This window comes from Nyctereutes procyonoides, unplaced genomic scaffold, assembly GCF_905146905.1.
Source record: "Nyctereutes procyonoides isolate TBG_1078 unplaced genomic scaffold, NYPRO_anot_genome, whole genome shotgun sequence".
Classification (NCBI taxonomy): Eukaryota; Metazoa; Chordata; class Mammalia; order Carnivora; family Canidae; genus Nyctereutes; species Nyctereutes procyonoides.
The window spans coordinates 13045426-13072792 of record NW_026575048.1 but is presented as its reverse complement, the minus strand read 5'-3'; the positions used below and the strand labels follow the sequence as shown (position 1 = coordinate 13072792).

The 27367-nt window shown below is 34.4% G+C and overlaps 1 protein-coding gene across 1 annotated transcript in view; it reads left to right on the top strand.

The window, feature by feature from the left end:
- Positions 1–27367, top strand: part of SMC6 (structural maintenance of chromosomes 6) — a 73051-nt gene that overhangs the window by 31998 nt on the left and 13686 nt on the right. Inside the window, exons 11-22 of the mRNA XM_055327347.1 lie at positions 1494–1640; positions 1925–2013; positions 2185–2349; positions 2737–2915; positions 4161–4365; positions 7464–7578; positions 9012–9172; positions 14089–14224; positions 15195–15275; positions 16348–16518; positions 24615–24752; positions 25705–25850. Coding sequence (XP_055183322.1) covers positions 1494–1640; positions 1925–2013; positions 2185–2349; positions 2737–2915; positions 4161–4365; positions 7464–7578; positions 9012–9172; positions 14089–14224; positions 15195–15275; positions 16348–16518; positions 24615–24752; positions 25705–25850 — 1733 coding nt within the window. The remainder of the gene's footprint in view (positions 1–1493; positions 1641–1924; positions 2014–2184; positions 2350–2736; positions 2916–4160; positions 4366–7463; positions 7579–9011; positions 9173–14088; positions 14225–15194; positions 15276–16347; positions 16519–24614; positions 24753–25704; positions 25851–27367) is intronic.

The window sequence follows — 27367 nt, the reverse complement described above, 5'->3', positions numbered from 1 at the left end:
TAACAGAAATAGGCCAAATTTCTTACTACCTCTTCAGGTGGTAAATGGAAGTTCAACCCCACCCACCTTTTCTCACTTCAGATTTTCATTTCTGTGAGAATATTCTGGAATTTTTTTCCCCATTCTCATTTCTTAGCTTGTCATAGAGGAAGACGCAAGTTACTTTTCTACTTGAACTCCAACCTAAAAATGGAATCCAGGGGCCCCTGGCTGGCTCAGTTAGTAGAGAATATGACTCTTGATCTTGGGGTTGTAAATTTGAGTCCCATGTTTGGTGTAGAGATTACTTCAAAATAAAATATTGTTTTTTAAATTAAAAAAAATAATAAAAATGGAATCCATTTTGAGTAATAAATGTTCACTTTTTTTCAAATGGGAAAAGGAGGATTTTGAGGCAGGGTGATTCTTTAGTTCTGCACGCCTTTGCCCCTCTTAAGTATTTGGGCACTCTATATAGTAAATGGTTAACTTCTGGAGGGTAAGAACTATCTTATTTTTTATTTGTATCCTTCCTACCATGTCATGTATTTTGACATGGTGATAGATTTTAACCATTCACGTATTTTGCGTGGTGATAGATTATAGAATGACTATTAAGTGGAAGGAATGTGAAGAAATAGTGTCTACTACACTCTCTCTTTCTGGAAAAAGTTTGCTGATCCCTGATCCTGATAGTTCTCATATTAGTCTCCTAATCCATTCCTATTGTCAGTTCCCCATTTTGGTTTCAAATTCATTTCGCTCCGGAATGTTAGCTCTTTACACTCCAATTGTTTAATTTTCCCTCCACCCTGTATGTGCTTCCAAAGTGATTTGATGTACAGATTTGGTCATGTCTTTTCTCTCTGTAATCTGGAGGGTTAAGTTGTAAGATGATTTTCAGGGAATTCTGGCTCTTCCACACTTCCGGCTCAGCTCCCACCACTACACTCTCAATTTAAGCTCCAAGTATTTTCATTTTCAAAAGTAGTGTTATTATTGACTTTCTACAGGATTTCCCATCTGCCTCTAACACCTTTCCCCAGCTTTTCTCTTGGTACATTTGGATTAATCTTTCTAGTCTCTGTTCAAATGCTGCTGCTGCTTTGAAAGCATTGACTTGTTCTGGCAGACCTCTGGGTTCTTTCTCTGTGCTTCCATGATTATAAATAGACATAGCAAGTTTAAGCATTATTGTAACCAAACCGTATAATCAATTTAAGCAATCTGTTCTGCTGTTAAATTGTGTCTGTCTCCCTTTAATTGTGTTACTTGCCGACCATTGTTACTCTATCTTTATATCCCCAGAAGATAGCATGTTTGTTGGATAACTAAATGTGGAATTAAAAATTATATTTTAGTATTTTATATAATTATGTTTGCCTCCCTAATGTCTTGAGATTATTTAGTCTGAGTGAAACTAAGTTTGCTATTTGCTGTATTATAATTTAAATTTTTTTTCCTGTTTATTGAAGAAAAGTAAAATCCACTCTAACAATGTTATTTTCTTAAAGGTTAGACTTAATGAAGCAGAAAAAAAATACAAAGATATTCAAGATAAACTGGAAAAGATAAGTCAAGAGACAAATGCACGAGCACCAGAATGTATGGCATTGAGAACAGATGTTACTGCTAAGAAAAAGGTCTATAATGAAGCTGAGGTGAGAGAAATTTTTCCAACCTGGAATATTAAATACTTCAGATCAAATATAAGATACTGTCCATTTACTTTTAAAAGTAGAGGTTTTGTGATTCGGTAGAAATCTGTGCTTTCAGACTTCAAAAAATGTAATGGTTTCATATGGCTGTTTAAGTACTTTATTTAAAAAAAATACTTTTGCATATATTTAGCAAAATCTTCTGATTTGAAGATTTGGCAAAAGTGGATTTGAATGGGATATATATATATATTATCTTACCAAAGTGTGTCTGATTTTTTTGTTAGGTTTTATATAATCGTTCTCTAAATGAGTATAAAGCATTAATGAAAGATGATGAGCAGCTTTGCAAAAGAATTGAAGAACTAAAGAAAAGGTAAGATGGTTACTTGACCATGTTCATGATTACCTCATTTTAATACAGTGAACTCAGTGAAGTGGAGTATTTTCCATATTGTTTCTAAAGGAATTTTATCACATTGCTTTGTATTTTTTAAATGTTCAATTTTCCACGTAACATTTTCTACTTTGGGTTATTTACTATTAGTACCGATCAATCTTTGGAACCTGAACGATTGGAAAGGCAAAAAAAAATATCTTGGTTAAAAGAGAGAGTAAAGGCCTTGCAGGATCAAGAAAGCTCAATCAATCAAGAGATTGAGCAGTTTCAGCAAGCCATAGAAAAGGACAACGAAGAACGGATCAGAATTAAGTAAGTTTCAACGACCTTAGAATGATTTTTTTCAATGATTTGAAAATCATGTGGTTTGGTCTTTATATGAAGAGAGACAATATGTTTTGTTGTGGTTGCTGTTTCTTGTATTGAGTAAAATATTTAAAATTACCTTTCTCAGAGTTTTCTAACACTTGTAGAGCTGGACAATTTCTGAGATTTCTAGTCCTCATCCCTGTGGCATCATTATTTTCGTGCTAAGTTTTGAGGACTTGAGACTTTTTCTCTAGTAACACAGTCATTTTCAATTTCGTCTTTAGTTAGCCGAGTCATTCACTGGCATGCAGGTGTTAGAGGGAAAGGCTGGATATTTCTGTATAACAGTATCACATATCTCTTCTGTTTTTCTGCTTTTTTTTTTTTTAGGAGGGAAGAATTAGATGTGAAGCATACACTGAGCTATAATCAGAGGCAACTGAAAGAATTGAAAGATAGTAAAACTGATCGACTAAAAAGATTTGGCCCTCATGTTCCAGCCCTTCTTGAAGCAATAGATGATGCCTACAAGCGTGGGCATTTTACCTGTAAACCTGTGGGTCCTTTAGGTATTTGTCACCATTTGCTCAGGATATAGGAAACATTAAAAATAATGTTTTATTTTCAGGAAAGGATCTTCTGAATCTATGTAAGAGGTGCATAATTATATGTGGATTTTAATTATCTATATTTTAAGAAATAATGATAAAAATCACTTTATAATTTCCCTTTATTTTTAAAGCATAAAGTAACCAAAAGCAAGAGAACTTAGGGGAAAAAAGGTATCTATAGGGTTGAATAATCTGATTTTTTTCCCTAAATGAATGAATAAATAAATGAGCTAATTTGAATATTAATTAGTTGGAAATAATTGATTAGTTGGAAAATCCAGTGACATAGTAGTACAGTCAGAAGAACCCTCACCACCTGAGTTTTGTGTCACCTTTATAAAATATCTTTTCTTAGTTTCTATTAAGGTAGGACAACATTGTTTTTAAGTCCTTTTCAGGGACACCTGGGTGACTCATTGGTTGAGTGTCTGCCTTAGGCTCAGGGCGTGATCCCGGGATCAAGTTCCACATTGGTCTCCCTGAAGGAAGCTTATGTCTCTGCCTCTCTATGTCTCTACTCTCATGAATAAATAAATAAAACCTTAAAAAAAAAAGTCCTTTTCAAGTGGAAAACCTGGGTTTATTGAATTATCCATATATATATATGAGATTAAAAAAAATATTTGTTGAATTCTCCTGAGAAGTTATCTCTAATTCTGTAATATCATTAAGTGAAAATGATGCTGTTAATAGAAATATGTATTGTTGCTAAAGCAAGGTATTACTGTGTAAGTACAGCATTATACACGATGTTAAGTGTTACAGTAAGGTCTCTTCATGTAAATGCTACAGACCTCTATACCAGGATCCATTTCCACAGATGAGGCATTTTCTCTCTGTTTCTAAAATTTCAGTATTAATCAGTTTTACAGAAAATAATAAAGAATCTATAAACAGTTTGGTTTCCTTTTCAAAATGCCATTCAGAGCCTGGAATAATATACACTTATATAGAAAAACATCTGTTCATTTACACTGGAGTGAGTGAGGCAGTTCTTTTCACAGGACTTGATGGGTTTTCTCCCCAGTGTATCCAATGGATATGTGGGGATCTCACATTTAGTTAACATAAGATCTGTAATGTCATGTAAGCTTCTTTATATGAAAATATTTTGGACGTCATTTATAAACTATTATAAAAAGATATTTACATTAATATTTCAAAATATTTATGGGCCTTTTCACAATTTTCTCTCACTTTTAGGAGCTTGCATTCATCTTCGCGACCCTGAACTTGCTTTGGCTATCGAATCTTGCTTGAAAGGACTTCTGCAGGCCTATTGTTGCCATAACCATGCCGATGAAAGAGTTCTCCAGGCACTGATGGAAAGGTTTTATTCACGAGGGACCTCACGGCCACAGATAATAGTTTCTGAGTTTCAGAATGAGATGTATGACGTAAGACACAGGTGAGGCATCAGTAGCTAAATGCCATTTCTGGTTTTGCTTAATCATGTCCAAGATAAGAAAGAATTAAGACATTTTTATGTTAACTAAATCTATAGTACTGATTTATGAAATTTCATCAAGCCACTTCTTTAACTTCAGTCTAGGTACTGGAGATACATAGCTAATTAAGACATGTTCCCTGCCCTTGAGCTCCTTACATGAGGTCTGTGGTGGGAGCCAGTACAGTGGAAGAGATGTGGTGGGGCATGGAAATTATACTAAGGAAAGTGATACAGACCACAGCAAATTAAGGGGAATGTGGGGGTAGGGATACTAAAGAAGAGCTTTGGCACTGAGTACTTAACAGTTCAACTCTTAAGGTGCTTTGCAGATTCCATAAAGAGCTGTGGTCATTTTCTTTGATGACCCTAAAAAATTTTCTCAAGGGCACCGTACTTAAACCAGCCTCTTTGATAACTGCTGACTGGCTAATCACTTTACTTCCAAATATAATACATATTTTCTCTTTCATTCTTTGTCAGCTTTGGTAAAATTGGATCACAGAATGCATATGTAGCTCAGATGAGAGAGTAATTATATGTTGGTAGGTTAGCGAAGAAATTAGAGAAAAGAGGAGAAGTGATCATTCTTCAGACCTGATGAATTTGTCAAATGACGGGTTAACTGCCTTTTAAGCAAATAGAATTCTATGTGCAAAATGCATAGAGCCATGACATAAATTATTCCGCGAAAAATAGTGTTTGCATTATAGATAACAAGGGCAGATTAAAAACAGTATTTAGGGGTGCCTGGGTGGCTCAGCTGGTTGTGCATCTGACTCTTGGTTTCAGCTCAAGTTATGATCTCAGGGTTGTGAGATCAAGCCCTGTGTTGAGTTCCTCTCTTAGCAGGAATTCTGCTTAGGATTCTCTCTCTCCCTTTCTGCCCCTCTCATTGTGGTTGTGCGTAAGTATGTGCTTTTTCTCTCTCCAATAAATACTTAAGCCTTTAAAAAATAATAAAACCATTATTTAGGAAGAAATCAATAAAACTTGTTAATTAAATGTAAGAGAATGAAAGAATTGAGGATAACCACTAGGTCTCTGGCTCAAGTGACTACTGAGCTGTTGTGCTAGTAATTGGTTTAGAAAAAGTGCGGTAAAAGTGGATTTGTCAATATTGGATAAGTCCTATTGTAGAATTGTCAACTTTGAGCTTTTAGGTTAGAAATAAGTATTTGGGAGTTAGAGGTAAACGGTTTTCCCAGTGTGCATGAAAATTTGGCCTTACATTAGTTTCTAACTTTGATTCCTGATTTCTAAATCCTGACAAAAGTGAAATTTCAGTTGTGCTACCAGACAACAATGGTTATGGTAAAAAATGACCCCTGTCAGGCTAGTTGCATCTAGAGTGAGAGAACTTGAGTGCTTGGTAGAATGCCAATATGGTGACTTGCAATTAGGCGTTTCCCTACAGGGGCCTTGGAAACTATCCCTGGGATATTGCTATGAGAGATTGACTTCTGTGAGGGAATATCCTCCTATACCAGCGCTGTCCTTTGGGAACCAGGAACAGGGGTCCTGAACAGCTGTTGGGACTGCTCCATGATTTGTGTGTGGACTCCCATGAATAGGAATGCCTGGCACTGCCCTACTGGCACACTGTGTTTCCCAGTGATTGTATTTGCAGGCTCCCAGCAATGTATCTCCTCCTGTGACAGGGTGCAGAGCGAGCTCCATTTGTGCAGCATGATGTCACTTCTTTGAAATAGGTGAATCAGTGTGCTGTGAAAGAGGGCCTCAGGAGTTAGGTAGGTTTGGGAGAGTGAGAGAGGAAACTGAACCAACATCCACTCAGGATTCAAACGCTCGTGGTGACCACAGGATTTTTGGCTTTTTAATAGGTAGAGAATGTATACTGTTGGGTTAATACTACATTAGAATTTTTTAGAATGGGTAGATATTATAGAAGAAGAGGGAATCAACTGAAAAAAATGCTGCTTGGAAAGTAGTTCATTGATTGACCATGAGGCCTAGGCTGGAGGCAAAGAAAGTGAGGCCTGCAAGCCTCCATAGATCTGCTGGATGCAGTTAGCAGTTTTAATAAGGCATGGTCAGCTGGGAAGGCTCTAGCTGTAACTCGTGGGAAGTTCAAGGTTAATGGAGTAGCTTCAGGGCATTACAAACTCCATGTTTGCCTTTCAGAGCAGTTTGGTATTAGGCTGAAGTTCAAGTTGGTGGACTTCAAGTAGAAGAAGTTGGATGTTACTTTTAGGTGTTGACAGAATATTCATAAGTTGGGTACATTTAATACTCTCTCAACTTCAGCTGTCTACAGACATTTTGGAGGAGTGACTTTTTTGTGAAGAACTTTATCAGTACATATTGCAGTTCAAACGCTAAAATTTTAAAATTGGGCGTGTTACTTTAATGTAGAAAGGAAGAATAAAACACCATTGGAATATTAAAATGAATCAGGTATATTAAGCTCACATTAGTTAGACAAACTCAAAAGAGGAGCCTGGAAAAGTGTATAGCTCCCCAGGAAATACTAGGAAGTGTTTCCTTTCCTATAAAGATGGCTTTATTCCCCTTGAAGTACAGGCTGCTGAAGCTGCTCAGTGTGCTGGCTACCCATAACTGTGTCTACATCTGCACATCCTATCCTGCTCAGCAGAAGAGATGCTCTTTTTCTCTAAAGTTGTTATTATTCTATGTAGTCTCTGAATTGTATGCTTTCTTGCCAACTGATTTGTTGAACTGTTATTTTTAATTGTTTCAACTCTCTCCTGAACCTTAAACTTTCCTACTACGTTGACTTCTCTCCTTTTGAAACATCCTAGGTCAGTGTTTTGCCTCCTCCATCTTAAGAACAAACTCCTTTAAATTAGAGAATAATATTATCAATCCCATGGTTATTATGAGGATTAAATGGGCTAATGTTATTCATAATATTCTTAGAGTATCTAGCACTTAATATAAATGTTTGTTCTTTAAACCTATTAACAGATGTTTTCAAATGTTATATTTTCCATTGTCTTATCCAGTCACACATTAAAAAGATATATGTATAAAATTAAAGTTTGATAAATTAATACTTGTATATTTTTGTTTCCTAGAGCTGCTTATCATCCAGAGTTTCCAACAGTCCTGACAGCTTTAGAAATAGATAATGCAGTAGTTGCAAACAGCCTGATTGACATGAGAAGCATAGAGACAGTGCTTCTGATCAAAGTAAGATAAGATGCTTGCTGAATTTTATATTACTTTTAAATTTTCAGAACTGGATTGGTTATATAAATTCCTATTCCCATTCTGTATTATAGAGTTATTAATATGTTTTACTACTGTACTTTTACCTCATAGGAAACCATAGAATAATAGAGAGCTGGTTGGTTTACGCATTTTCTGCCTAGGGGAACTTTATACTTTTGGCTATTCCTCAGTAAATGTTTCACAAATACATACTATTTTGGTGAATGATGCTATAATTTTTTTGTTGTTTATTCTTATTCTATTTTGTTGTTTATTCTTTTTGTTTATGGATTGGCTACCAAATTCATTTTTTATTTACCATTTTATATGTGTATTATTATTTTGTTTTTAAACAAATGCTCAATATTTTATGAGTTCTTTTATCAAAACTTTGAAAGTGGGCAGCCCCGGTGGCGCAGCGGTTTGGTGCCGCCTGCGGCCTGGGGTGTGATCCTGGAGACCTGGGATCAAGTCCCGCATCGGGCTCCCTGCATGGAGCCTGCTTCTCCCTCTGCCTGTGTCTCTGCCTCTCTCTCTGTGTCTCTCATGAATAAATAAATAAAATCTTTAAAAAAAAAAAAAAAACTTTGAAAGTATTGTAAAAAGATCAGTATTTACTCTTCATCTGTGTATTCTTGGATTAGATGTTCATTGGCACAAATTTACTGTGAAGGAACAGGAAATTCAAAACAAATCTAATCAAAACAAATGTAGAGTTTGTTTTTCTCATTAATGGTAAGGCAGAAGTAATCGTATCAGTAATTTAAATGTATATACAGTTGTTGCAAGGTCATATTGTAATTATTTGTGGGCTTTGCTCACTTACATGTTAGAAGGATACTTGAAAGAAAATAATGAAGAACTCTTGCCTGTCCCCAGAAGATAGATAGGCCTCCATTAAGCCTCATGCCCTTTTAACTTCTTCTAGGGCTTATTTCCAGGCTTTCCTCACATGATTCAGCATATTAATCTTTTATTACAATTTGCTGTTCACTGACATCTTTTTTTTTTTTCAGGCTGTAAAAGTTATTTAGAAAAAGTAAGATTTGTATGAACTCTGGCCTAAAGTAAATATTTTCATGTGGAAATGTACTTAATGTACTAATTAATGTACTAAAAATGTACTAAAATTTTTAATTTTAATGGATAGTAATATTAGAACTTAAATCAATTTCTCATAAAGCATTGCTTACTCTGTCCTAAAGACTGTCAATAGTTTTAATTCTTTGCATCTTGAGAGTTGATTTTGAAACTCTTATTTAACTTTCTGGAATTATTTTACTTATGTTTAAATAAATGTTTAAATAAAAAATACTTGAATCTTAAAATAATGATAGGTAACATTCTGAAGTTGTGTATCAGAAATGCTATGGCATAACTTCAAAAATCTATTTTTTCCCCTTATTTTTCAGAATAATTCTGTAGCTCGTGCAGTAATGCAATCTCAAAAGCCACCCAAGAATTGTAGAGAAGCTTTTACTGCTGATGGTGACCAAGTCTTTGCAGGACGTTACTATTCATCTGAAAATACAAGACCTAAATTCCTAAGCAAAGATGTGGATTCTGAGATAAGGTTAGTGTCAGTATAGTGTTATTTTGGCATTCCTACTGCTTTTTGTAGGGTTTGGTTCCCTTCATATTATTCCATTAGTAGTTATTTCAGTGAAGGATTGTGAGTGATCTGTTCAGGCTTAAAAGATCATTTAGTTGGATGTAGAATTCTGGGTTGATGGTTGTTTTCCATCATTACTTTGACGACCGTATTTGCTAAGAGCACGAAGTGTGTTCCCTTGACCAGCTGATTTGCAGGGAGATAGCTGAATTCAGAATATACATCAGCTATACCACTGTCCTGTCATTTAGCTCTGACTCTGCTCAGTGAGAGTTTAGGTGTGCTGGTTTACATTCTGGCTCAAGTTCTGTATTGTGTCTCTGACTGTATTTTGAGTTGCACTGTTCTAAGAAGGTCATTTGGCACAATTAGAACACATATCTAGAACAATAGAGCTGCCAAAGGAGACAAAGTGAAAAGTTGAACAAAAACTAGTAAGTGTATTTAATGAAATTCATAAACATGGCAGAAAATATTTTTGGTACCAAAAAAACCATGATTTTCTAACAAAACTAATTCAGTTAGCAAATTGATAGGTTGGAACTAAATTAGTGACCTGCAAGGCCTTCAGTAGAAGGACTTAGAACTTATGTAAAATAAACACCTAAGAAAAGTGAGTAAAAGTGAAAGTATTCTAAATGACTTGCAGGTGTAGGGGAAATGAGAGTTTTGTTGAAATCTCTTGCTTTCGAATAATCTTAGTCATTTTTGTGTGACTATGACAAGCAGCATAAAGAAAAATAGCCATAATGGATATCAGTCAGAAAGTTTGGTAAAACTTCTTACTTAGCAACAGAGAAAAATTGGATGACCAGCAACTTGGTGGCCTGGCACTAACCAACCCCACATTTGTCACTGAGTCTCTTTGATAGGGTATTTGTGTCCTAAGTCTTAAAAAAAAAAAAAAAAAAAGGAAGTAAGGCACTTTAGGAAAAGATTGTAAGTATACCTCAGCAGCAAATTGTAATCTCTGATTCTAACATTTTAGTGATAAAGGTTTCAAGTTGATACTTAGCTTCATTTTTTGGCTAATAGTATTTGTATTAATGCGTAGGGTACATATCTTTTGTTTTAAGACCCAGACGAACAGTGGTTTTTTTTTTTTTTAAAGGTTTCCCACATTGATAAACTTTATTGATTGTAAGTATACCAAGTTCTGGGTATTATGTTAATTTGAGTAAGTCAGAGAAAGACATACTGTATGATTTCATTTATATGTGCAATCTAAAGAACAAAACAAACAGAAACCAACACATAAATATGGAGAACAATCTGGTGGTTAAACAGTCTCTCTCCAGAGGGGAGAGGGATGAGGAGATGGCTGAAAAGGGGGAAGGAGATTAAAAGGTATAGACTTCCAGTTGGAAAATAAGTAAGTCATAGAAGTGTAATGTACAGCATAGGGAATATCATTAACAATAAATAATACTAATATTTTAACAACTTTGGTGACAGCTGCTAGATTTATTTTGGTGGTCACTTCATAATGTATATACATTTTGAATCACTGTGTTGTACACCTGAGACTAATATAATATTGTATGTAAACAACACCTCAAAAGAGAGAAAGGCTAATAGCTAAAAAAGTCAAGTCTGAAAGAATGTAGGAAGGAGATGATGAAGGCAGTGGAGGAAATAAAATTCCTGGATTTTCTTCAAAAAAATTTTTAAAAACAGAGGATATACTAGGTTCTAATGATATTTAGATGACTTTTGTGTCATCTCTTTTGACCTGAACCAGTGTGATAGTTGCTTGATACTGGGAAGTTTAGAAAAATTCACTAGTATTTTTTAAATATAGAAGAGTACAAATTGGGAAACAAAAGTAGTTTATAATTGTGTTTCTCCATTGTCCTTGTTGACTTTTTAAAAAGCAATTAATAAAGGGAATATATAATGCATATGGTGAGAAAGTTCAGTGTAGAAAAGTATACAGAGTGAAACTGTTCTTACCTCTCTTTCAGAAGTAAATAGTTTAGCAGTTTCTTGTATATGTTTCCAGAACAGTTTACATCTTTGTACCATATATAGTGACTTTTTAAATTGAGATATAATTCACATACTATAAAAATTCACTCTATTTTAAAGCATACAATTTAGAGATTTTTATTACATTCACAGGCTTGTGCAGCCATCAAGGTTGGCTAATTCCTGAACATTTTTTATCACATTAAAAAGAAAACCTATACCCATTAATCTTTACTTCCACAATTCCCAACTCCTGGAAACCATTAATCTGTTTATGGATTAGACTATTCTGGATATTTCATATAAATGAAAATATACTGTGCAACATTTTGTGCCTGGTTTCTTCTATTTAGGTATAAAGTTCATCCATACTGTGCTATGTATAAGTTATGTATATGGTTTCTACATCTTGCTTTTTTTCTGTCAGTGTTATATCTTGGCAGTCATACCATATCAGGACATTTAGAACTACCTCTCAGTATGGCTGTACCAGTACGCTGCTTAGCCAGTTCGCTGTTGATGGACATAGGAGTGTTTGCCATTTCCTCTTATATCATGCTGCAGGGAGAACACACGTGGATCTTGGCATATTTTTGAAAGTGTGTGCATAGCTTAAATTCTTAATAAGGGAAATGCTAAGTAAGAGGATATATAAATTTTTAAATTACTTAATAGCTGCTTCCAAATGACTATAATTGATATGTTAATATAGAATTTATGGTTTGATTTTAAATAATATTAAGCAATTACTAATATTTGTAATATGTATAATAATGAGCTTTAATAGTTATTAAAATACATAATTTAACATTATTTTATTTTTGTATAAGTTGACCATTTAACAGCGATGGCTAAATGACTAGAAAGATTCCCCGATTTCCCCCCATACTATGAGTATATGAAGGTTGCCCTCTTTAACTCAGCACTGACAGATTTCTAATGATGAAAAACGGCTCTAGAATTTAAGCGAAAAGATTATAGTGTATTTCATAATTTCATAACGAACAGAGTGACTTTTTAATAGGCAGAGGGTTTTAGGTCTTAAGTACAAGTACTGATTTGGTTTGATTATCCCAGTGTGGTTTCCCATGATGAAAGTATACATAAGCTGCAAGACAAATGTATAAGGTGGCTCTCAGAATAATTCCGGTGTAGTTAATGCTTACATACGAGATCATAAAAAAAAGTTTACCTGTGGATTTTTGAATTGCCAAAATACTCTAACATTTTTAATGTAATTTTCCAAAGTGAGTTTTTCAAATTTATTCTTTAAAACAAGTACTGAATGAGTACTTAATGGCCAGGCCCTGATCTGGGCACAAGGCACAGCACAAAATAAAGTACAAAAAATTTCTCATCCTGGAGCTTAGGTTAAGAAGAGGGAGAGAGACTATATATAAATACTAACTGGGTCACGTGCTTTGGAGACAAACACAGCAGAGTCAGGGCTGGAGACTGAGGTGTGTGTAGATAGGCAGCTCAGGGGCCTCTGTTCATCCCCTGCAAGCGATGCACACAACACTCAGCTCAGCTACTGCACCTGTTTGATTAGGTGGCAAAGGTTCTTGCTCCATGTAATAATTCATTAAAAACTGAGGACCACTATATGAAAGTGTGTCACAGAATTCATCCTGTGATGCAAAAAGGAAGTTGTACAATTTAGCAGTTTTGTTTATATAAATTATGTTGATTGCTTAAGTTTATTTTAAGTATTCAGGAAATTGTATTAACAGAATATTGTCTGTGCTTATTTTCTTATTTTTGATTTCGGCTCTGGGTTTCAAAGTTTGTTTACTTGGTAAATATTTTATTTTTAGTGGAATTGTTTGTTAATAAAAGTATATATTTGTATGATAAATATTTCTTATTAAATCTTGGGCTATCTTAAGTTTTTGTATCTGGCTCCATTTTTAACAGAAATACCAGTTATTTTCCTACTTTCCTCATGTTTATCATTTATTCAGCTAACATTTATTGAGTCTTTTTCTGATTTTGAGGATTCTGGCAAAGTAGCACAGAGTATTTCATCAAATTTAAGCCGCTCTGTTATTAAAAAGAAAAAATGCTGCTAATTGAACCATGAACTGGAATATGATTTCAGAGATGTTAAAATGTGGAAAAATATATATCTTACTGAAATACGGCAGACAATGTCAGTCAGAGACAAACTTTTAACTGCAAAGGTAGTTCTCTCCCACCAGGCATACAACTCTAGGAGACAGGTGCTTGGGTCCAGGAGGCGGGAAGAGGTGACTTCTCAAGACAGTGACTGCTGTCATAGAGACCCTGTATGGCTTTGGCATCTCCTTTTTCTTCCATCTCTTCTCATTGTCCTCTTCTCCACCCCTTTCACTCCCGCACATTTGGAGCATTTATCCAATGACAGTACCTGTTGAGCTGTCAGCTTTCTTTTTTTCACTTCTCTGTGCTTCGGCATGTGTCTTTCCATGTCCCATAGTTGGTCCAGCCGAGGAAATCTTTAGAAAATACGGTTCAGTTGTCACTTCTCCAAGACTCACTCCTGTGTGCCCATGGTTCTGTGGTTATATACTGTCCTGTTCATAGTTTAACATTACAACCTATTTCCTGATTTTCCCCCTTTTTGTTTGATTCCTTCATGTCTTAATTCTGCTTCCACCTCTACCTATCACTGTGCATGATGCCTGCCACATAGAAATCATAAATATGTCTTAATGAAATGAGTAAAATAAGATTCCAGTTTAGATATCTTTTTAAATTGCTATATTTTCATGTTACTAATAACTTAGTAGGAATATAGAGCTGGTTTAACAGAATAGGATTTTACAAGTGTGTCATCACAAACAAGCTCTTCTATATTTATAAAGACCTAAGTAATTGTAAATTTCGGAAATACAAAAGGTGTTTCTTATCCTCTTCTCTCTATCCAGTGACTTGGAGAATGAAGTTGAAAATAAGAAGGCCCAGATATTAAATCTTCAGCAACATTTGTCTGCCCTTGAAAAGGATATTAAGCACAATGAAGAATTTCTTAGAAGGCGCCAAATACATTATAGAGAGTTAAAGGTAAAAAATATATATATATATATATATATATGTCTTTTTTTTTTTCTTATCCACTTCCAAGTTATTTTTAAGGTCCTACCATTCATTTAGTTTTAGAGGAGTTCTCAAACTTTTTCCCTCAAGCCTCTTTATAGTCTTAAAAGAGCTTTCCCTTATGTGGGTTTTACCTAATTATTGAAAGTTAAAATAAACTTCAAGAATATTTGTTGGTTCGCTTAAAAAAAACTCATGTGTTAACGAAAATAACACTTTTATGGAAAATAGGTATATTTTTCCAAAACCAAAAATATTTAGTGAGAAAAATGAAATTTTTATATTTTTTAAATAGTATAAAGGGTGCATAATATCTTAGTTTTTTTATGAAAATAGTTTGACCTTATGACTCCTTGAAAGAGTCTCAGAAGCACCAGGAGGTGCTTGGGTCATACTTGTGAAGCACCAGATTAGAGTATTTTGCCATAACCTCAATCTGGGTGTTTCAGAAAAGGATTTTCTTACTGAATTCAACGTTGTCATTTTAAATGCTAAGATGGAGTCCTTCCATCTTTTTTTAATGGGAGCGGATTAGCAATAAGGGTGACTATGAAAGACTTTATTACACCCCTTCCTTTTGTTCATTTAATCCTAAAGTGTTTCTTTCATTAGCTACGGTACCCTCTGTAACAAAAGCAGAGTAAGGGCTTTGTGGACTAATATAATCCTTTCTGGGGATTTTTTTTATTTATTTATTTATTTATTTATTTATTTATTTATTTATTTATTTATTTGTTCGTTCGTTTATTTGTTTGTTTGTTTGTTTAATTTAATTTATTTAATTTATTTATTTTTAAAGTGAACCTAATCTCTACACCTAACAAGGGGCATGAACTCACAACCCTGAGATCAAGAGTCACATGCTCTACTGATTGAGTTAGCCAGGCACCCCTTTATTTTATTTTATGTTACTAAAATTGAAATACTTTTTTTCCAGGTAAAAATAACAGAAAGTATTTCTGAAATTCGGGAGCTTGAGAATATAGAAGAACACCAGTCTGTAGATATTGCAACGTTGGTAAGATTCTTTTCCTCAGTTTAAATGTAAATGTTAAAGGACAAAACTGTCATTTAGGTTAACATCTACGATCCTCAGCCTTTTTTTAATCCTTTAATTGGGGCTCCTTTTTATGATCGCTGTCTTTATTTGCAAATAAGGTGGAAACTACCTGGCTTATTGCATTCAAGTTCTTTAATATTTTGTATATGTAACTTGCATGCATAGTAATTGATTTTGTCTTCTACTGTCGAAGCTTAAACAGTGTGCTTCTAAACGTGTTTTCAAACCAAACTGCCTAGCATAGTATATTTCATAATTAATGAATATTAATATTAGTATCTTTTAGTCCATTGTAGTTGTTCTCTGCATTATTGGAGTTTTTCCCCCAAGAAATTGGTTTTCATTTTAATTTATCACACGTTTGTTACTCTTGTTTTTTTCAGGGGACTATTTATGACATTCAGCTTAGCTTCCCTGAGTTACAGTAAGCAGTGGATTAGATAGATTGAGGTCTGGTTAAAATGAATGAGTATTTATTAAGTATCCACTTTGCACCAGGTACCATATTAAGTGCTGGAGGATATTACAGTGAACAAGACCGATAAAGTCCTGGTACTGATGGAACTTTACCTGAATGAGAATTTGTCTTTGTTTTCTATTAGTAATCTCATTCTCCACTGTTTATTTTGTTTCACTTTAATTCCTTAGATTTCTTAAAGTTATGAAGTATGTCTTGTTTATTTTTGTTTACTCATCATCTAACATATTGCCTGGCACTAGTTAGGTACATATATACACTGAGTTTTGAAAGAAAGAGTAACTAGATAAAATAAAAGTTCTTCTGTTTGATTATGACTTTTCAATCACAGTATAGTTTAACTTGTCTCCCAGATGTCTTTTTGTTGAATCATTGTCTTGTTCTTCCTGAGTGACCACTAAGTGTATGAAAATACACTGGCTTTCTTTGTGTTTGTCTTTCATCAGATTGCCTGGAGCCTATAGTGTTTCTTCTCTCAGAATTTTGCACTGTTTTTCTAGTTCATAATTTAAGTATTTTAATTAACTCCATTTGCTTTGTAAATGTAACCAGGAAGATGAAGCTCAAGAAAATAAAATCAAAATGAAAATGGTTGAGAAAAATATGGAAGAACAAAAAGAAAATATGGAACATCTTAAAAATCTCAAAATAGAAGCAGAAAACAAGTATGATACAATTAAACAGAAAATTAATCAGCTCTCAGACCTAGCAGAACCACTTAAGGTATATGTTCTTGTTACTCTGTTACATGTGTATTTGACATTTCAGTTGTGTATCTACACTGTACTTGCTAGGTATTTCCCTAACAGAATTTCTGGTCAAAGTTAATGTAACCACGTAAATGGGATGTAAACCAAATTTTCATCAGTAGGTCAATTAGAAATAAATACTTCTGTTCATGTCTTTAGGACAATAAGTTGCCAAATTTGTTTCCCTTAGAAGATTATAGGGTTTTTTTGTGTGTGATTTTCTTCTTTTTTTAGAACCAGAAGCAGAGATATCTTGTCCATCTGTTCTGCTTCTGTGCTCACCTATTCTTTTATCCCTCTTTGCTTTCCTTGAGTAATTCAGGGATTAATTATATAAAAATAGAGTTATATATATTAGATATAAAAGCCAACTTGACATAAAATGCTACTGAATTCTTGTTTCTGACACATCTCTGTTAATATTCCAGCTTGAATTAAACTGGCCTTTTAAAAAAAATACTTTTTTGAAACTAAATTTAGGAAAATAAAATTATTTAACAAACTATGTACATCTCCCTGTGTGTTTATTAGCTTAGTTATCAGTAGCTTATTGTCATTATCATTTTTATGAATAGTTCAATTACTCTCAGAACTTTAAATTTTATTTATAAGACTGAAGAATGAATAGTAGTATATTTTAGGAGTCTGAGAAGGGTATGTTGATGATACAATTTCAACGTACCCCTTTTTTGGGGCAGGAAAACTCCTTTTGAATCAAAATGGATTTAGATATGCTAATAGCTTAAAAGAATCATGCATGTAATGTTTATTATACTTGTGTCCATTGAAAATTTTAAAAACTCTGGCTTACAGAGTTGGGAGAAGGTGCCAGAGATGTGCTGCCTGGAAACACGGTGCTGGGTCATTGGAGCTGGTGTCCAGGGGCTGGATTCCTGCCTGATGTTATAACCCAGGGCAGCTTGACTCTTTTCTATTTGTGACAAGAATTTAAAAATGAGAAAACAGTTAATTGATTAAGAAGAATATAAAGTTTAAATATTAGAATTGTAGGAAAGAAAATGTATTGGTAATATTGAGAAAAATAATAAAGGGATTGCTTTAGGTGCTATAGGGAATAAGAAGGTAAAAAGCCTAAAATAGAAGAAAATTAGTTTTTAAAAGAAAACAAAGTAAGACAGAGTAAGATAAATATTAAAATCGTCAGGAATAGACAGGTAGAATTCAGAACTCAGGAATTAGAGCAGTGAAGTCACAACAAAGATAGGATTAAAAAATATTTTAAATGGGTTAGGGATGAAACAGGGTGACTTAAAAGGATGAAATGCATTAAAACAACATAGAAAAGGAAATGTTGGTACCTAAATTATTCATTGCAGACAACTTAAAATTCAAAACAAGAAATGACGAAGTGTAAGCTGTGTTCTGTTCTTTTAGGGACCTTTAGGAATGCAACTCCTGGAATTGGGAGTTTGAGTAAGTTTAAGAGCAGAAAATATGGGCAGAAGGCAGTAACGATTCTTGATCTTAGCTCTTTGCATTGGCTGCAAATAACTGAAAGCCAGGAGGTGAGTCCTTCAGTGAACTTGCATGCAGTCAGCCAATAGCCCAGAGGCTTTTCCTCCCCAGTGTCGTGTCCCACTAGCCATCCATAACAGCAGGACCAACAGGCTAACAAAATAATTCCTGAGACACTGCCATCGTGATATATTAGCAGCTTTAAGGTGTAATCTGTCTGCTTTTAGGACAATTGTTCATTTTGTGTCAGGGGTGGTGAGGGGTAAAGTACTCTGTTTTAGATATATAGTCATTGAAATCTTGGTACAGGGAATATTTTTCTCACTTTGAACAGTTTGTTTTGATTTACACTGCAAACTTAATGCTTTAGTTTTAGTTGCAAGTTAAATTTGTCGGACAGGGAGCATGACCGACATCGAGCCTACAAAGAGAAATGGTCTGTATTATTAGAGTAGGAAGGACTCTCAGTTTCTGATTTAAAGAGTTTGTTCGGGCCAAGGGTGACTGTGCTCTTAAAAATTCCAACATAATGTTTTTAAAAACCTCATAATTGACATAGGTTTATATGAAACAAGAGGCAATAATAATACCAAATTAAATACAATTTATCCAATGTTGCTGAGTAAAACTGGTTATCTTAAATATCCAAGAGAATAACATTTTTTAGTGATTATGTTTCTTCTACCATCCTAACCTATTTTTTAAAGACTATAACTTCTTAAAGTTTAGAAATGCTACAAGTTTAGGGTTACATCAGACTTTAATTTTAGGCCTAATCCCTCTTAGTCCTCGCCGAACCTAGGTTGGTGTCATTAACTGGCTGTTCATATCTTTAGGCCTTCATTTCATCAATAAAATGAAATAAAGTAATCTCCTGCTTCACTTTTGGTTTTAAATTTGATGGTACCCGGGACATACACTTAGGTACACAAGGACAGGTCAGTCATGATAAATATGGAGGAAGAGATAGTAACCTCAGATCCGTTTCTTTTCGTCCTATTTTGTGAGTTAAGTCCATACCTTTCCACAGTTGCTAGGAGGGAAGATTAACCAGTACAGAAATGGCCTGAAACACTTTACCCTTTGCTCCCTGAAGCAAATGTGGGCCTATTTAGTGTGAGAGTTCCTACCACAAATGATTCGAAAACTCAGTGTTCAACCATCCTGTTTCATTGTAATGTCTCCTATTACATCAGTTGCACCCATTTTAAAAATTCTGTTTGAGGTAAAAGAACAGCTTTTCTCTATTTTCCATGTAACAATGTTTATAGTTTTAATTGAACTCTTTTATAATCACACATTAACCATGGGGGATAGTTATTTTTAGCAGTGTGAACAAGATGCAATAAATTGTATTCTTAGGATAGAAGATAGCCTACATCCCGTGTTATATGAGGTAAATGTCTTCAGTTTTTAGCTACTTCACATAATGAAAGTATTCCTTTGGGGATACTTCCAAATGTTCTGTCTTTCTTGATGCTGTTTTGGTTGGTGTTTGTTTCTTTCTCTGTTTCTGACTGTAACTCTTGAGGTTGACCATGATCATCACAGTATGTATGATCAGTGGTAAGCCCAAAAAAACAAACCGACAAACAATAAAATTTAATTTGGTGGTCCTTAAATCAGGAGACTTTTAAAAACAGTTTTATTGAAATATAATTGATGTATAGTGAATATATGTAAGTGTTTGATAATATATGTAAGGTTTGATAGGTTTTGACATGTATAACCTGTGAAACCACAGAGAATGGGACCTGTTCTTCACCCTCAAAAGTTTCACCATGTTCCTTTGTAATCTCTCTCTCTCACCTCTACCCCTTGTCCCCAATTACCAGTCTGCTTGCTATTTCTATAGTCTACATTCTAGAATTGTGTGTAATGGCATCACACATTATATACTGTTAATGTTTTTGATTTGACCTTTTTCAGAACCTAACACATTGTTTAGAACATAGTGTCTACACTGTATTTTGAAAGTGAATAGAATAAAAGTTATTCTTTTTGATTATGATATTCGTCCATATTTTTACTTGAATCAGTAATTCATTTTATTGCTGGGTAGCATTCCATTGTATTTAATATATCACAGTTTGTTTATTCATTTATCTATTGATGGACTTACAGATTTTCAGTTTGGGGGCTATTACAAATAAAGCTGCCCTGATCATTAGTGTGCAAGTCTCTGTATATCAAACTAAATGAACAAACTGTCTACTAGTCTAAACTTTCTTTTTGTGGTTCTTAAATCTATCAGATTTTTGGTAAATATTTTTTTAAGTTTTTATTTGAATTCCAGTTCATTAACATACAGTACAAGATTCATTTTGGGTGTACAATATCATGATTCAACATTTGATACAATACCCTGTGCTCATCACAAGTGCACTTCTTAATCCCCACCCCTATTTTGCCCATCCCCACACACACCTCCCTTCTGATAACCGTCAGTTTGTTCTCTGCAGTTCAGAGTCTGTTTCTTGATTTGCCTCTTTTTTTCCCCCTTTGTTCATTTGTTTCTTGAATCCCACTTTTGAGTAAAATCATATAGTATCTATCTTTCTCTGATTTATTTTGCCGAGGATAATACTCTCTAGCTCCATCCATGTTGTAGCAAATGGCAGTTTATTTATTTTGGCTTTATTATGCCTTTATTATGGCTAACATTCTATCATATGTGTGTGTTATATATATGACATCCTCTTCAAGATTTCTGACCCATGTTTATTCATTAGTCTTTTGATTCTCTTGTGATGTGTTTGATTTTTTTTTTTTTAATTACGGCTATATTGGCCTTACAAAGTGAGTTTGGAAGTGTTTTCCCTTCCCCTTTCTGAAAGTTTTTGCAGGTTTGGAATTATTTTTTTTATATTTAATTAATTTACCAGCAAAGCTATCTTGACCTGTAATTTTCTTGGTAGCCTGTAGTTTCTTTATGAATTCAATTTCTTTAGTTGATTCTGAGCATCTTAAGTTTTCTAGCTAGGGATATTATTGTCTCATTGAAGTTTATCACATATATTAAACATGTAGTAGTTCATAATTTTTCCTTATTTTCCCTTATAAATCTGAACAGAAAGTAGACTAAACCAAACCAAAGAAAAAAAGTCTGAAAAATGAATAACACTTTAAGAATCTGTTTTAGACTATATAACCAAAGATATGACATTTGCATTGTTGGAGTCCCCAAAAGAGAGGAGAAAGAGGACAGGGCTAAAACAATACTCCAAGAAATAATAGCTGTACCCTTCTCAAATTTGGCAAAAAGTCTGAACTTACAGATTAAGGAAGGGAGTAAACTCCAAACAGGATAAACCCAAAATAATCCACAATAAGACACATCATAGTCAAACTTCTAAAAGTTAAAGACAAAGAAAAAGTCTTAAAAGCACACACACAAAAAAACAAAACAAAAACCTTACCTATATGGGGGGGGTGGGGAGGAACTATTTGAATGATAGCCAGTTTCTATCAGAAATCATAGAGACCACATGGAAGTAACACAATTTTTCAGTGCTGGAAGAAGAGACCAGCCAAACTATAAGCTAATTCCAGCATAAGTTATCTTTCAGGAGTAAAAGAAAAATTGAAACATTTTCAGATTAAGGAAAACTTAAATAAATAAATAAAATATTTTAAGAAAAAAAAAGGACTATATAAAATGCATATCCTTTTTATACATTATTCACAGTGACCACCAGGTTTACTTATTCTGGAGATGCAAGACTCTTTTCACTGTATTAATAGGCTGAAGAGGAGAAATCCTATATCAATTAATACAGAGAAAATATCTGATAATATTCCCCCATTCGTGGTTTTTTTTAAAAGCCTCAGAAAAATAGAAATAAAGAGGAATTTTCTCAACATATTAAAGACCAGGAACAACCTCGTTAACATGAAGAAGGTAAAAATGCTTGTCTCACTACATTTACTCAATGTAGTTAGTATTGGAAGTTCAAACCAGTGCAATATGGTAAGAAAAGGAAATAATAGATATATAGGTTGTAAAGGAAGAAATAAAACTCTTTGATACGCTATGAGTGTCTACTTAGAAAAAAACCTCAAGGAATCTACAAGAAAACTCCTAGAACTAACAAGTTCAGCAAAGTTACAGAATACAAGATAAACATACCACATATCAATTACATGTTTAGGGCAGCCCAGGTGGCTCAGCGGTTTAGCGCCACCCTCAGCCCAGGGCTTGATCCTGGAGACCCGGGATCGAGTCCTATGTCAGGCTCCCTGCATGGAGTCTGCTTCTCCCTCTGCCTGTGTCTGTGCCTCTCTCTGTGTGTGTCTCTCATGAATAAATAAATAAAATTTAAAAAAATAAAATTTAAAAAATTACATTTTTATACACTAGCAATGAATATATAGATATTGAAATTAAAACTACAACACCATTCACAGTTCCTCAAAAGAAATGTTTCTATGTACATCTAAAACCTAAAAATATATTCAGGATTTGTATTCTATACAGCCACTTGGCAACCACTACTTCTGTTTCTATAGATTTGTCTATTTTGACATTTCATGTCAGTGGAATCATACAATATGTGGTCTTTTGTGACTGACCTCTTATTATTGAGTATGTTTTCAACATTCATCCCTGTTGTAGCATATATCAGTAGTTTGTAACTTTGTATTGCCTAGTAATATGCCATTGTGTATCACATTTTATTTATCCATCAATTGCTGGCCCTTTGAGTACTGCTACTATGAACATTCATGTACATGTTTTTTTCCTCTTGGATAAATACCCAGGAGTAGAATTGTTAGGTTACATGCTAATGCTGTGTTTTGAGAAACTTTTAAACTATTTTCAAAAGTACACTGCTTTACAAATTCCCATCACCAACGTCTGAGTGTCCCAGTTTCTCCTCATCCTTGCCAACTAGCACTTGTTATTGTATGCCTTTTCTGTTTTAACCATATTGTTAAGTGTGAAGTGTTCTTTTTTTTTTTTTAAGAAACTTTTTATTTATTTGAGAGAGATAGTGACAGAGAGCACGAGCAAGGGGCAGTCAGAGAGAGAGAGAGAGAGAGAGAGAGAGAGAAGCAGACTCCCTGCTGAGTAGGGAGCCCCATGTGAGGCTTAATCCCAGAACCCTGGGATCATGACCTCAGCCAAAGGTAGACTGAGCCACCCAGGCAAGCTGCTTAAGTCTGAAATATTCTTGTTTTGGTTTTGATTCTTGTTGTGGTTTTATGGTTTTGATTCTTTGTTGTGGTTCTTCATTTTCCTTATGTCTAATTCTGTTGAGCAAATTATCATGTTCTTATCGCTCCTGTGTGTATCCTCTTTGGAGAAATGTCTGATCAAATCTTTGCCTTTTTTTTTACTTGTGTTATGTGTCTTTCTTGTTGACTTTTAAAGCATTCATTGTGTATTCTGGGTGTGTGTTTGACGTTTTGGATACTATAGTGAATGTTACAGATGTTAATTAATTTTTGAATTATTCCTTGCATGTAGAAATATTACTGATTTTTGTTTTGGCTTGGTATCCAGTGAGTTTTCTGACTTATTAATTTAAAAAGCTTTTCCTTCAAAATTTCTTCATAAATAATAAATCTTTTTTTTTTTTTTTAAGATTTTACTTATTTATGTATGGGGTGGGTAGGGCAGAGAGAGAGGGAGAGAGAATCCCAAGCAGGCTCCACGTTCAGCACAGAGCTCCCCATGGGCTCAATCCCATAACCTTGAGATCATGACCTGAGCTAAAACCAAGAGTCAGACACTCAACTGACTGAGCCACCCCAGACACTCCAATCATCTCTTTTTTTAAATGTGGTTTTACTCTTCTGATATTTATGCTTTTTATTTCCTTTTTACATTTTAATTGAAGTGACCTGGGTCTGCAGTGCAGTGTTGAGTAGAATGGGACTAGACATCCTTGCCTTGTACTTGGTCTTAAAAAGAAAGCATTTAATCTTAAAAGTAATTGCTGCTATTTGTGTTTTCATTGTTCTGTTCCTATTTCCTCTCTTAATAGGATTAGACTAGTAATTATGAGTGTTCCTTTTTAAAATTTCTTCTAGTTTTTAAGCTATAACTCTTTTCTTTTTCTAGTGGTTGCTGTGCATTATAATATGCATCTTTACCTTATCATACTCCACTACTATTTATTTTTAAGGTGATCTTGGGATAGCTTCTTTACAGTTAGATTTTGTGCTAAAATATGAGGTTATACTTCCAGAATGATGACTAAACATGTCAGTGATAAATTTTTTGCATCCTTTTCTCTTTCACCCTGACTCACCTTCTTAAAGAAAAACAGATCACCTCTGTAAATATTCAGCACTTGAGTTCTTTTAAGTCTGTTCAGGTTGATGTGGCTCTCCATAAAACTACCGTGTTTACCAAAGTAGAGTTGTAAGCAACATAATATATGGAGACTTCATGATAGGATTTGAATATAATAATGTGACTTAATTTGTTGAAACCCCTCACTTCCATTCATACACCTGGATATGAGCTCTAACACTTGCCTCTGGAAGCATCGTAACCCTGTCCACTTATTGTCAGTTTTATACCTATGCTGGTAATTTTTTTTAAACAACTTTTCTTTATAGATTATTTTGGCTTTTTTCAAACAGGATGAATTAAACCTTGCTGATTCTGAACTGGATAACCAAAAACGAGGAAAGCGGCATTATGAGGAAAAACAGAAAGAACACTTGGATACTTTAAATAAAAAGAAACGAGAACTGGATATGAAAGAAAAAGAACTAGAGGTTATCCAGCATTTTTCTTTTGTGTTTTGTTGACAAACTTAGTCATGGCTGTTAAAGTGTTTTCCTTAATGTCGGGTTTTCAAACACAGGCACGGGGTCTGATGAATATCCATTTGGTATAGAATGACAGTTGTTTCAGTGAATCAATGAAACCACCCACCATGGAGAAGGCTTTAGCTCACACAGCAGGTCTAATCTCATGTCTCTGAGGAATTTGGAAAGTGACACTTGCTCTCAGCTACTTGTAGCTCCTTATATGCCCAGCGTGGCAAATAAATGGAGCTTTATGTCAGAAAAAGGCATCCCTTCCTCTGAGTTAGCATGGGTATAGACTGGGCTGGAATTCAGCTCCCGCATACTACCACACACCCTTGTTAGCAGCTGTTAGCAGCAGCCCTGTCTTAGATAACACTGAAGAGGCAAACTTGGTCTAACCAGAAGAGGTAGATTCCAACTTTTCTTAGGAAAATAACTTTAACTCTGATTGCTTGTCTCACTTGCTTATGACTTATATGAAATGTTACAAATATAAAATAAGTACTATGTGTAAAGGTACTTGGAGTTTTTAAATATTTTATGAATATGAGGGTCTTTTGTTTCTATTTTCAGTACTATTTGATGTTCAGAGGCCATCCTAAAATACAGAAAACTGTCTGACCTCAGTTACGAAAAATGCCACACTTTCCATAACTGCCACTTGAAGTCTATTTCACTAGGAAGATAGGGAGATATTAGAAATTATTAAAGTCGCGCACAGTAACGCAGTTTCCTCTTGAAGATTTGTATAAAGAGTCTAGATTCTCTTCTCAACATAAGGCTTAAAGAAATAACAAGGTATTAAAATACCTGTAAAATTCTGATCCTAAGCTCAGGATTTTACTGTGCGTTTGTGGGCACAAGTTATCCAGTGAATTACTATATTTTTAAAGATATTAAACATCTACAACCTTAGGAGAAAATGTCACAAGCAAGACAAATCTGCCCAGAAAGGATAGAAGTAAAAAAATCGGCATCAATTCTGGACAAAGAAATTAATAGATTAAGACAAAAGATACAAGCAGAACATGCTAGTCATGGTGATCGAGAGGAAATAATGAGGTAAGTGGTTGGTAGCTTTTCTGCTTCATTCTTCATATATATTATTAAGACATAAAGTTATATTCTTAAAAACAGTGGGAAGAAACACAAATAAAGTAAGAGAAGTTTTTCTTTAAAATAAATAATATTTCACATGTTTTATTTTGTTTTTTATGTAAAATCTCCACAAACCATAAGAGACTCTTAAATCATAGGAAACAAACTGAGTCACTGGTGGGGAGGGGGTTGAAGGGTGGGGTAACTGGGTGATGGGCATGAAGGAAGGCATGTGATGTAATGAACACTGGGTGTTATATAAGCCTGATGAATCACTGACATCTACCTTTGACACCAATAATAATACACTATATATTAATTAATTGAATTTAAATAAAAGAATAAGTTAAAAAAAACACAAAATTAAAAATGTAAAGTTTAATCTCCAGTTTATTTTTTTTCCAGTGAACATTTTTTCTTCAGTCCTTAGGGACTTGATTCCTTCCACCAGCTTTACTGGAGGTCAAGGGGCACATCAGGCTGGGGGTGTTGGATCATGTGGTGCTTCCTGAGAACTGTGCCCAGCTGCCCTGCTATGAATAGAATGGCTTGCACAGCCCTGTAGTCTCACACACAGCTTGAGCAGCACACAGCCATCGAAGACACTGCCCTGGCAGTGACCCTGACATGGTGGCCTCAACACTGTCCCAAATGAATAACAACTTCTTAATTGTCTTGCCCTGGGTTGCACCACTTAGGGGCCCTTTTTGGCATGTCCAGTATTATTTCATCTTTTCTTGGAAATGAGGACCCGACAGGGCATTACCTCCCATGTTTTAAATTCAGTATAAAGGGGCACACCATGAAAGGTGGCTGTTTCCTCTCCAGTTTCATCTCTGCCACTTTTCTCTTTTTACCTAGTTAAATTTATTAAATATACTTTAACTCTTTATATAAATGCAAAGTAATATGAGCATATGTTACTTTTCATTCTTGCCAGATACAAGAGGTAGCACAGTAAATAAACTGTTAGATTGCTTTCTTTGATTTAATGATCTATTGTGGAGATCTTTTTATATCAGTACATAGGTATTTTCTCATTGCTTTTTACAGTTACATGGTATTGAATCATCTACTGATGGATAGTCGAATTTTAATCTAATCTCTTGCTGTTATAAATGGTGGTGCATAGTAAATAATTTTGTACGTGTCTTACTGTATAGTCAGGGTGTTTTAATAGGATTGAATCCATTTTGGAAAACTCCTTTCTAGGGACTGTGCTTATTTGCATTCCTAAGGGCAGTATGTCTGAGGGCTTGTTTCCCCTCAGCCTAAACAGTGTGTGATAACCTTAGATTCTTTTTGCCAATGGGTAGATTTCCTTTAAAAAAAAAAAAAAACACAATGTAATTTTAATTTCCATTTACTTATTTTGAGTCTGAACATCTTTTCATGCCTTGACCATTTATATCTTTTTCTGTGAACTTTTTGTGTACTTCTTCATTTTCCTGTATTTTTGGTGTGAAACGTATATTTTATCT